General features: G+C 49.3%; 1 protein-coding gene and 1 pseudogene across 4 annotated transcripts in view; one reads left to right on the top strand and one right to left on the bottom strand.

Moving 5' to 3' along the window:
* Window positions 1-607: 607 nt before the first annotated feature.
* ABCD4 (ATP binding cassette subfamily D member 4) overlaps window positions 608-11173 on the bottom strand; it is a 29058-nt gene continuing 18492 nt past the window's right edge. For 3 of the 4 annotated variants that reach the window (XM_060175465.1, XM_060175467.1, XM_060175468.1), the window contains 8 exons: window positions 7208-7416; window positions 6949-7040; window positions 6235-6271; window positions 5273-5322; window positions 3848-3900; window positions 3502-3578; window positions 1880-1995; window positions 608-1010 (listed from right to left, as the gene is read on the bottom strand). In XM_060175465.1, coding sequence (XP_060031448.1) covers window positions 942-1010; window positions 1880-1995; window positions 3502-3578; window positions 3848-3900; window positions 5273-5322; window positions 6235-6271; window positions 6949-7040; window positions 7208-7416 — 703 coding nt within the window. In that variant the 3' untranslated portion in view covers window positions 608-941. Of the gene's footprint in view, window positions 1011-1879; window positions 1996-3501; window positions 3579-3847; window positions 3901-5272; window positions 5323-6234; window positions 6272-6948; window positions 7041-7207; window positions 7420-11173 lie in introns of all 4 variants that reach the window. The other variant, XM_060175466.1, reaches the window with a different exon arrangement.
* LOC132533514 (transcription initiation factor TFIID subunit 9-like) lies at window positions 8075-11142 on the top strand (annotated as a pseudogene).

The following is an 11173-nucleotide window of genomic DNA, read 5'->3' as shown; positions in this document are numbered from 1 at the left end:
AGGACCAGGGTTCAAGCCCCTGGTCCCCACCTGTAGGAGAAACCTTCATGAGTGATAGAGCAGGGCTACAGGTGTCTCTCTGTCTCTCTCCCTTTCTATCTCCCCCTTCCTCTTGATTTCTGGTTGTCTCTATCAAATAAATAGATAATTAAAAATAAAATAAAAGTCTGTGCTCAACCAGGTACACCACTGCCTGGATCCTGGACCCCGGACTCTTTATTCTGGTAAACAGAAAGTAAAAATACCATAAGCAAACAAACAAACAAAAACCCCATGAGCTGAGGACTCCACCACAGTGGAAAGCAATAAAAAAAACAAAAAAAAAAAACTTTGTGACAGAAGAAATAATAAAAAAGAAATACAGGGGCTGGGCTGTGGAGTACCTGCTTGAGCGCACATTACCATGTGCAAGGACCCAGGTTCAAGCCCCTGGTCCCCACCTGCATGGGGGAAGCTTCACGAGAGGTGGAGTGGGGCTTCAGGTGTCTCTCTGTCTCTTTCCCTATCTCCCCTCCCCTCTCAATTTCTGTTTCTAATAATAAATAGATAAATTTTATTTAAAAAAAGAAATACAAAAAGAAGTCAATGTTTTTATATTTAAGAAAAATTATGCATTTTAAATGGTTGATTTATTAAAGTTAAAAATCTATGGTTGCAAAATTTAAGTTGATTTCAACAGATTTCTGGCTTTCAAATCCAGTGTTCTTTGACTCATTTCTTAGAGTTTGCACTCAAAGGTTTTTCTCTAGAAAACACAACCTGAAGGCATTTGAAAGTCCTCAGTGCTTGACATGAGCTGAGGTCTGGCAGCACCAAGAGCTCCCAGCATTCCCCACCAAGGACCCGAGAGGCGGACGCACCCCTGGGCCTCTGGGTCTCTCCTGGGGCTGCAGAGCTGCCTGAGCTGGGCTCTGCTGCAAGCGGCCGACCACATCTGGGCTTCACTCCACTTTGAGCCTCGTCAGCTCCCAGCTTCCTTCTTCATAGAGTTTCAGAACCAAGGAATGAAACTGTAAGAGACCCGAGGTTTGGGGCCAGGAAGATAGCGTCAAGGTTATGCTAAGTGACTTTCTCGTGCCTGAGACTCAAGGGTCCCAGGTTCAACTCCTAGTATCACCACATGTAGCCAGAGTTGAACGTTACTCTCTGGTGAAAACCAAACCAAACCAAACCAAACCAAACCAAACCAAACCAAAACCCAGGTTTGACCTTGGACACTACTTGTCTAGAGCTGAGTGGTGCTCAGGTCTCAGTTTCTGCCTCTGTCTCTCTCTTACACACACACACACACGCACACACACACACACACACACACACACACACACACACACTTTTTATCTCTCCAATATAAGTGAATCAATTTAGAGAGAGATAGAGATAGAGAGATAGAAACTATGAGAGGTCCCTAAAGATCTGGCTTAACTGGTCACAAGAAAAGGCTTTGATCTCTTCTTGTTTGAAGGGATCATGTTAAGTGATGTAAGCCCCAAAGACAAAGACGAATATCGAATGATCTTACTCATAGTAGAACTTAAGAAACCAAGACAGAAAGGGAAAACACAAGGTAACACCTGGACTGGGTGTGGTGTGTCGCACGGAAGCAAAGGACTCTGGGTAAGGGGCAGGGACAGAAGGCTTTGGGGTCCTGGTGCATGGTAGTGGAAAAAGAACTAAGCTGGGACTGAGAGTACTTTGCAGACACCTACCATGGGGAGGTGAGACTTGCACCTATTTGTCCACAACTGTACTGTAAACCATTAACCCTCTACCCACATAAGATGATTTATTAAAAACTGCTTTGACTCCTGCCTCCTGTCCCCTCTCCCCTCCACTCTCCATGAGCTTTCTGCTCCCAAGACCTCCTTGTGAGCACAGGTACCTTCTCAAGGCTGTGCCGGTGTCCCACGCTGATGAATGTCATGCCCAGCTGCTGGCCAGTGCGGTACAGTTCACTCTCCACCTCCTCAGTCAGGGCGCTGGTGGCTTCGTCCAGCACTGAGGGCAGAGCCCCAAGGGAGGTGAGATGGACCTGCTTCCCCTCCACACACACTCACCCCGGTTGGGGCCCCGGGGCAGCCAGCCGTGGTTAACAGGGGCTCTCAGGCACAGAGAGGGTGGCCACGGGGACGGGAGGTCAGGGGACGGGAGGTCAGGCTCTAGCGGGCAGCCTTTTGCTGGTAGCAAGACAAAGTGCCTCGGCTTCCTGAACAGATGCACTGGCCACTGCCTGTGGTTACTCAGTGCAGCAGCCAGGGAGATAGTTCAGTGGGCAGCACACATCTTCCATTCAAGAGGCCATAGGTTCAATCTCTGGTCCCATCTTGGGTTTAATATGGCCCCACACATGACAGTGTACCTTGCTCGTAAGATAAGCCTCCCCCACCCCACCCCAGCCCTCCCCTCTCCCCCAAACTTGGAGGGCATTTTATTCAACTTGTTAGAGTACAGTATCAGTATGCCCTAAGGTCCTAGGTTCAATTCCTGACACTACCATAAGACAGAACTAAGCAGTGCTCTGGTGTCTGTCTCTCTTTCTCATTAAAACAAACAAACAAACAAATAAATAAAATGTGGCCTGGGAAGTTGTAAAATGGATAAGACATTAGACTCTGAAGCATACGGGGTCCCAAGTTTGATCCCCAGTATCACGTGTCAGAGGGATGTTCCCGTCCTCTCTCAAATAAATGAATAAAAAAATTTTAAAAAATCCGGGCGTCGGGCTGTAGCGCAGCGGGTTAAGCGCAGGTGGCGCAAAGCACAAGGACCGGCATAAGGATCCCGGTTCGAACCCCGGCTCCTCACCTGCAGGGAAGTCACTTCACAGGTGGTGAAGCAGGTCTGCAGGTGTCTGTCTTTCTCTCCTCCTCTCTGTCTTCCCCTCCTCTCTCCGTTTCTCTCTGTCCTATCCAACAACGACGACAACAACAATAATAACTACAACAATAAAACAACAAGGGCAACAAAAGGGAATAAATAAATAAAATAAAATATTTAAAAAAAAATCCTTAAAAAAAGTTCAAGTTCAAGACCAGCCCCCAACACAATAGGGGAAACTTCAGTGCTGTAGTGTCTTTCTCTCTCTTTCTAGCTGAAAAAGTTAGCCAGGAGCAGTGAGGTCTCAGCAGCAACAACAAAAAGGCCACTCAACCCAGGGATCCGAGTTCCCTGAGGATGCCAGCCCGCGGACACGTCCATACCTGCTGCCCCTCTGCCAGGCCCAGCAGAGGGACACCTGTCTGTGGATGGCAGAGCCTGGGAAGCGTCAACCCACGGCGGGCTCGGCTGTGCCGTGACAGCCTCTGGTTCAGCAGCATGAAGTCCAGGCTCGCACTGAGGATGCCAAGCCCCTGCCACTCTCGCTGGCAGGGGACACACAGATGCCCAGCCACAAGTAGGTGAGTTCTCCGACCCCACGACACCTTCCTGGACGCACAGGGACCTGCCCTGCTACACCGCGGGCACAGACTCCCCCGTGTGTGCCACCTGCGGGGCGGACCTCACCTGCGTACTTGGGCTGCAGGTAGAAGAGGCGAGCAAAGGAGAGTCTCTGCATCTCCCCCGGGGAGAGAACATCGTACCTGAGGGGAGGCAGTGAGAGGTGCACTGGGAGGAGAGTTCAGCCCAGTTTTCCCCAGAACGGGACTGGCAGGAAGCGGCTGGCCCAAGACTGCTAAGTGTCACTCCTGCGGTAACTTGCCCACTCGATGTGAGGGCATGAAACATATACCCAACAGGCCAGCAAACACCTGGACCTCAGGGTCAGGAGGCATTATTGCTCCTTGGCCAGGTCCCCTGGGTCCCACTCTTTGGGTGAGCTGGCTGTGGACCACCCCAAGCCCTTTCTTACCAGTTCCAGTCCACCTGCTGGTCCAGACCCTCTGTCCTCGCCACCAAGCTGGACTGTAACACACCCAGAGAGAACATTACCCATCAAAGGGCCCATCCCTGTCTCCGGCCATCTGGGTGGCTGTTTCTGCCCACCACACACATGATGGCTCAGCTCTACCTCCCAGAAACACACCATGTGGGGGGCTGTGGGAGCAATCTGCCCAGACAAGAAGAGAAGTAGGTTTTGGTCCAGGGGATGGCACAGAGGATAAAGCATTGGACCCTCAAGCACAAGTCTCCAAGTTCATTCCCCAGGATCACATGTGCCAGAGTGATGCTCTGGTTCTCTCTCTTTCTCTCCTTCTTCTTCTCTCTCTCTCTCTCTCATAAATAAATCTGGGAGTCGGGCGGTGGTGCAGCAGGTCAAGTGCAGGTGGCACAAAGTACAAGAACCGGCATAAGGATCCCGGTCCGAGCCCCCAGCTCCCCACCTTCAGGGGAGCCGCTTCACAAGTGGTGAAGCAGGTCTGTAGGTGTCTGTCTTTCTCTCCCCCCTGTCTTCCCCTCCTCTCTTGATTTCTCTCTGTCCTATCCAACAACAACGATATCAGTAACAACAACAATAATTACAACAACAATGAAAAACAACAAGGGCAACAAAAGGGAAAATGAATAAATAAAATAAAAATAAATAAATCTTAAATAAGAACAACAACAATGATAAACAACAAGGGCAACAAAAGGGAAAAAATAAGCCTCCAGGAGCAGTGGATTGGTAGTACAGGCACTGAGCCCCAGTGATAACCCTGGAGGCAAAAAAAGAAAGAAAGAAAGGTAGGAAGGAAGGAAGGAAAGAAGAAAGAAAGAAAGAAAGAGAGAGAGAGAGCGAGACAGAAGAGTGCCATGTCAATCCTACTGTTTAAATTCCTGCCCTGCTGCACCTGTCTGTGCAGCACTGGGACTGTGGGGAGGGTTCAGGTCCTGGACCATGACAGAGGAGGACCTGGTGGGGGTTGCGCTGTGGAAATGTTGTGCATGCACATAAAAACTACCGTATCTTACTGCTGACTGTAAACCATCAATCCCCCAATAAAGAAAGATAAAAAAAAATAGAAAACGTGGACTGACTTAGTTTTACTAGTTTTAAATTCACTGCAGAGGGGCTGGGCATATGTGAGAGCCCTACCCTTTCAATTTCTGCCTTTAGCCAATGAATAATAAATAAATAAATAAATAAATAAATAAATAAATAAATAAAATGCTTTTAGAAATTCTCTGCAGAGTGGAGCTTGTCGCCTATGCTTGACCAACAGTTCTGCTGTCACTTCACAGTGCCACTGCCGCCCCAGGCCCTTCCTCACAGCCCCGGCCCCGCTGTGACACAGGTGTTTGTGAGGGGTGCTACTAGGTAGGCTGGAACCTCAGGGTCCCTGGCCCCACTTACCAGGCCGGCCAACTCCAAGAACCTCAGGATTCTCTCATCATCAGTTGAACCTGCAAAACAAAGAAAGCCTTCTTCAAGAAGTCCAGCTGTGGCACATCTGGCTGAGTGCTCTGCACAGATACCCAGGTTCAAGCCCTCAGTCCCCAACTGCTTTGGAAAAGCTTCATGAATGGTGAAGCAGGGATGCAATTCTGTCTGTCTGTCTGTCTGTCTCTCTCTCTCTTTCGCCCTCTCTTTCTCCCCATTCCCTCCCAGTTTCTCTCTGTCCTAATAAACAAACACATAAGAAGTCAGTCTCGGGAGTTGGGCGGTAGCGCAGAGGGTTAATCGCAGGTGGTGCAAAGCGCAGGGACTGGCTGAAGGATCCCAGTTCCAGCCCCCAGCTCCCCACCTGCAGGGGAGTCGCTTCACAAGCAGTGAAGCAGGTCTGCAGGTGTCTGTCTTTCTCTCCCCCTCTCCATTTTTCTCTGTCCTATCCAACAACAAAGACAGCAATAACAACAACAGTAATAACTACAACAATGAAAAGCAACAAAGGCAACAAAAGGGAATAAATAAATAAAAATGTTTAAAAAATAAGAAGGAGAAGGAGAAGGAGGAAGAGGAGAAGGAGAAGGAGAAGGAGAAGGAGAAGGAGAAGGAGAAGGAGAAGAAGAAGAAGAAGAAGAAGAAGAAGAAGAAGAAGAAGAAGAAGCAGTAGTCAGTCTCTTCTGGGTGGCAAGGGTCACAATCTGGCAGAGGGCCCAAAAGACAGACTGCAGCACAACCTGAAGGAAAGACCAGGTAATGGGAGTAAGCACTCCCCTCCCTCCGCTGGGTGTCTCTCCTCGAGGAGTGGGAGTAAGCATGAGATGGGGTCAGGGGACAGCCTGAGAGTCCACGAGTGAAGGAGGAGGCCAGGGGAGGCTATACTGGGGCAGAGCAGGGCCACTGAGGCAGGAGCTACCTGAGGCGCCACTCACCTGAATCTGGGTAGATCTCCTTCAGTGGGTAAATCACCTGGTGAAACCAAAGCCGCACAGGACTGAGATAAAGGTGGACAAGAATCCGCCCCCATACAAGCATTTGGGCGGGACAGTGGCTGTGAGCACCTGAGGGCAGAGCCTCTAGAATCTCATCTTGGTGCCCAACTCACACCTGGATTTTCTGTCTTGTGGCTCCCACAGATTAACCTCCCCAGCCCAGGAACTGCTCCAGTACACAGCCCAGCCCCTGGCTGCTGAATAAATCTTCTTAGGGAAGGTTTAGGGAGTTCCTGGCTACCAGAGCTACCGTTGGGGGTCACTGCCTACAAGGCTCCACCATTCCAAACAGCCATCTTTTTTTCATTCTTTTTGATAACAGAGTAAGAGGCAGAGTGAACAAAAGAGGGCGGGAGAGAAAGAGTGGCAGAGAGAGAGACTTGCGGCATTGTTCCACTCTTTGTGAAGCATCCCCTCTGCAGGTGAGGACCAGGGGCTTGAACCTGGGTCCTTGAAAATGATAACACGTGTGATCTACTTGAGCCAAACCCCAGCCCCATGAGCCATTTTATTACCCCACCTCCTGTCACCTAACTCCCTAAGGCTAATGCCGGTCACACCCCACGGCCAGAGGTCCCAGGTGAATGATGGGATGGGGAGGGGAGGGGAGGGGAGGGGAGGGTGGGGTGGGGTGGGCCCCTGAGCTGGGCTGACCTGCTCCCGAAGAGTCCCATCGGTGAAAAAGGGCTTTTGCGGCAGGAACAGCACCCCATGGGGGCCAAAATCTGTCAGCATCTGCACTGAACCTGCAGAGTCCAGATATCTTCACTTTCAGGGGCAGCTGTCTTTGTTTCCTCTTCCCAACACAAAAGGCTGGCTTCACACCCCACACCCACACCACCCCCACCACCAGCAGCAGCAGCACCACCACCCCCACCACCAGCAGCAGCAGCAGGCCACGGCTGGTCCTCACCCCGGCTGCTCGCCCAAAGGCCACCCAGAACTCGGAGCAAGGAGGTCTTGCCGGTGCCCGTGTTGCCCGTGATGAGCAGACTCTGCCCCTCGGAGATCTTCAGACTCAAATCCTTGATTAAGGGCTTGTCGGAGGAGGGCGCAGTGATGGAGACCCGCTCAAGGACAAAAGCCGTGTCCGCTGGCCCTGCTGCCGGCCATCGTGGGGTCCTGGGGTGAGAGGGGCAGAGGAGAGAAGCAGTGTGGGCACAGCCAAGAGGAGGTGCTCTCCATGGCGGCATGATTCACGATGGAGTCAGGTACCCAAAGCCATTTGTCAAGCTGCAGAGTATGACTGCATCTGGAGACCATGTTAAGATGAGACTGTTGGGAGTCGGGCTGTAGCGCAGCGGGTTAAGCGCAGGTGGCGCAAAGCACAAGGACCGGCAGAAGGATCCCGGTTCGAACCCCGGCTCCCCACCTGCAGGGGAGTCGCTTCCCAGGTGGTGAAGCAGGTCTGCAGGTGTCTGTCTGTCTCTCCCCCTCTCTGTCTTCCCCTCCTCTCTCCATTTCTCTCTGTCCTATCCAACAACGACAACGACAATAATAGCTACAACAATAAAACAACAAGGGCAACAAAAGGGAATAAATAAATTAAATAAATATTAAAAAAAAATTTAAAAGATGGGACTGTTAGGATAAGGTCCTGGTCCAATAAGACTAATGTGGTGGTGTTTGTTTCTCCTTTCTTCCCTCTAGATAGAGGGTGAGAGACAGAGAGGGAGGAGAGAGAGCACAGTACAGCTCTGCACTAATAAGGCTTCTCACCGGCGATGCTCCCTCCCGTGCCGAGGCCTGGGGCTCAGCCTGGGTCATTGCACATGGCAACATGGACCCCTACACTCGAGTGGGTGAGCCCATGCTAGCCTGTTGGTAGCACCCCCCATCCCAGCACTGCTCAGCTGATTTTGGTGGGGGCAGTTGAGCTGGGACTTTGGAACCTGGGGATGAAGTCCTTTTGTATAACCATTAAGTTATTCCCCCATCCCCTTAATATTTTTTTAAAAGATTAGTAGGGTGGGGGTAGATAGCATAATGGTTATGCAAAGAGACTCCCATGCCCGTGGCTCCGAAGTCCCAGGTTCAATCCCCTGTACCATCATAAGCCAGAGCTGAGCAGTGATTAAATATATATATATATATATATATATATATATATATATATATATATATATATATATATATATGGGGTTGGGCGGTAGCGCAGCAGGTTAAGTGCACATGGCACAAAGCGCAAGGATCGGCATAAGGATCCTGGTTTGAGCCCCTGGCTCCACACCTGCAGGGGGGGGGGTTGCTTCGCAAGTGGTGAAGCAGGTCTGCAGGTGTCTATCTTTCTCTCCCCTCCTCTCTCAATTTCTCTCTGTCCTATCCAACAACAACATCAATAACAACAACAATAACCACAACAACAATAAAATAACCAGGGCAACAAGAGGGAAAAAAAATAACCTCCAGGAGCAGTGGACTCATGATGCAGGAACTGAACCCCAGCAATAACCCTGGTGGCAAAATAATAATGATAATAAAAGATTTAATAGTGAGAGAGAGAACACAAGAGAGAATCAGAACATCATTCTGGCACATGTCATGCTGGGGGGTGAACTTTTTTTTTTTAAAGATTTATTTATGAGGATTCAGGTGGTAGCGCAGTGGGTTAAGCGCACATGGCGCGAAGCACAAGGACAGGTGTTAAGGATCCCAGTTCGAGCCCCCTGCTCCCCACCTGCAGGAGGTCGCTTCACAGGTGGTGAAGCAGGTCTGCAGGTGTCTATCATTCTCTCCCCACCTCTCTCAATTTCTTATCCAACAACATCAATGGCAACAGTAACAATAACAACAACAAGGGCAATAAAATGGGAAAAAATGGCCTCCAGAAACAGTGGATTTGTAGTGCAGGCACTGAGCCAAGCCCCAGAAATAACCCTGGAGGAAAAAACAAACAAACATTTATTTACTGGGCCAGCTGATGGTGCGCTTGGGTAAGCACACATATTACAGTGCACAAGGACCCAGGTTCAAGCCCCTGGCTCCGCACCTGCAAGGGGAAAGCTTCACGAGTGGTGAAGCAGGGCTACAGGTGTCTATCTTTCTATCCCCCTCTCTATCTTTCCTTCCCCTCTCAATTTCTCTCTGTCCTATCCAATAAAATGGAAAAAATGGAGTCATAGTGTCGGCACCGAACCCCAGCGATATCCTTAGATAAAAAAAAAAAAAAATTTAAAAACCTTGGGAGCCAGGCGGTGGGACGGTGGTTTAAGCACACATAGTGCGAAGCACAAGGACTGGCATAAGGATCCCAGTTCGAGCCCCCAGCTCCCCACTTGCAGGAGAGTCGCTTCACAAGCGGTGAAGCAGGTCTGCAGGTGTCTATCTTTCTCTCCCCCTCTCTATCTTCCCCACCTCTCTCCATTTCTCTCTGTCCTATCTGACAACAATAATAACAGTGATGATAAAAAACAAGGGAAACAAAAGGGGAAAAAAAAAACCAAATTTTTTCCTGGTGTGTTTGGAGAAATAGTTCAGCTGATGCCCACCTTGAAAAATTCAAGTTCCCAATTTGATCCCCGGCACCACTCCACACCTATCAGAGTGGCAGACCACCACCACCATTCTCTCTCTCATATGTAATGAATTTTTAAAAAGAGAAAGGAGACCATGTTTCTTGCCAACATCCTGCTCACCGGTACACCAGGGGCTTAAAAATCAACTCTAGGCAAAGAATTTGCAACAAGATCAGGACTGAAATAGTCAATGTGGGTGACTGAGCTCGAGAAGTCTGATCACTGGATATCACGGAGTCTGGTAAGATGGCTTCTCCAAGAGCATGCCGAGAGATGCACAGATGACGGCACAAATCCTGACGGATACGGGGATTACAGATTGTGAGCCAAGAGCTATAAACCAGATGTTGGAATTTGCGTTCCGATGTGTGACCACTATTTCTGATGATGCAAAAATGTATTCAGGTCATGCTAAGAAAAGTACTATTGACGTACATGATGTGAGATTAGCAATTCAGTGTCACGCACAGCAGTCTTTTATTTTTCCTCCCTCAGGAGACTTTTCACTGGACATTGCAAGGCAAAGAGCTCAAACCGCTTTGCCATGGATCAGGCCATATTCAGGTCCTCGGCTGCCACCTGGCAGGTACTGCTTGACTGCTTCAAACTCCAGACTTAAGTCTTTACCAAAAAAAAAAAGGCATCTACTTCTGTGGGAAGAATAACAGTTCTAAGAGGTTGAGTGTCGGTTCAGTTACTAGCAGAACCTAGTAGCTCATACACTTGGCACACCAACGCCACCAACCATTTCTGTTTCAACTACCATAGGGACTCCAATGTCCCTCACGGGGCAAAGGTTTACAGTGCTGATGCCCACTGAACAGGCCCCAGCTGTAAAGGCAGCAATTCCTGCAACATCAGCAGTTCAAAATGTTCTTTTTTTTTTTAAGTTTTATTTATTTATTTATAAACTTTATTTCTTATTTTTTCCCTTTTGTTGTCCTTGTTTATCGTTGTTACTATTGCTGTTGTTGTTGTTGGATAGGACAGAGAGGAATGGAGAGAGGAGGGGAAGACAGAGAGGGGGAGAGAAAGACAGACACCTGCAGACCTGCTTCACCACCTGTGAAGTGAACACCCTGCAGGTGGGAAGCCGAGGCTCAAACGGGATCCTTATGCTAGTCCATGCACTTCACGCCATGTGCGCTTAACCCGCTGCGCCACCGCCCGCCTCCCAGTTCAGAATGTTCTTATTAATACATCATTAGTTGGGTCCAAAAACATTCTTATTACCACAAAAATGGTGTCACCACAAAATGCTGCCAATGAACCATCCAATGCCTTGAAAAGAAAGCGTGAAGATGATGGTGATGATGCTGATGATGCTGTGTAATCTAGCCTGGCTGCAAATAACATGTACACTT

Source organism: Erinaceus europaeus, chromosome 16 (assembly GCF_950295315.1).
Source record: "Erinaceus europaeus chromosome 16, mEriEur2.1, whole genome shotgun sequence".
NCBI lineage: Eukaryota > Metazoa > Chordata > Mammalia > Eulipotyphla > Erinaceidae > Erinaceus > Erinaceus europaeus.
The sequence above is the reverse complement of the archived record's forward strand: the minus strand, read 5'-3'. Positions and strand labels throughout refer to the sequence as shown.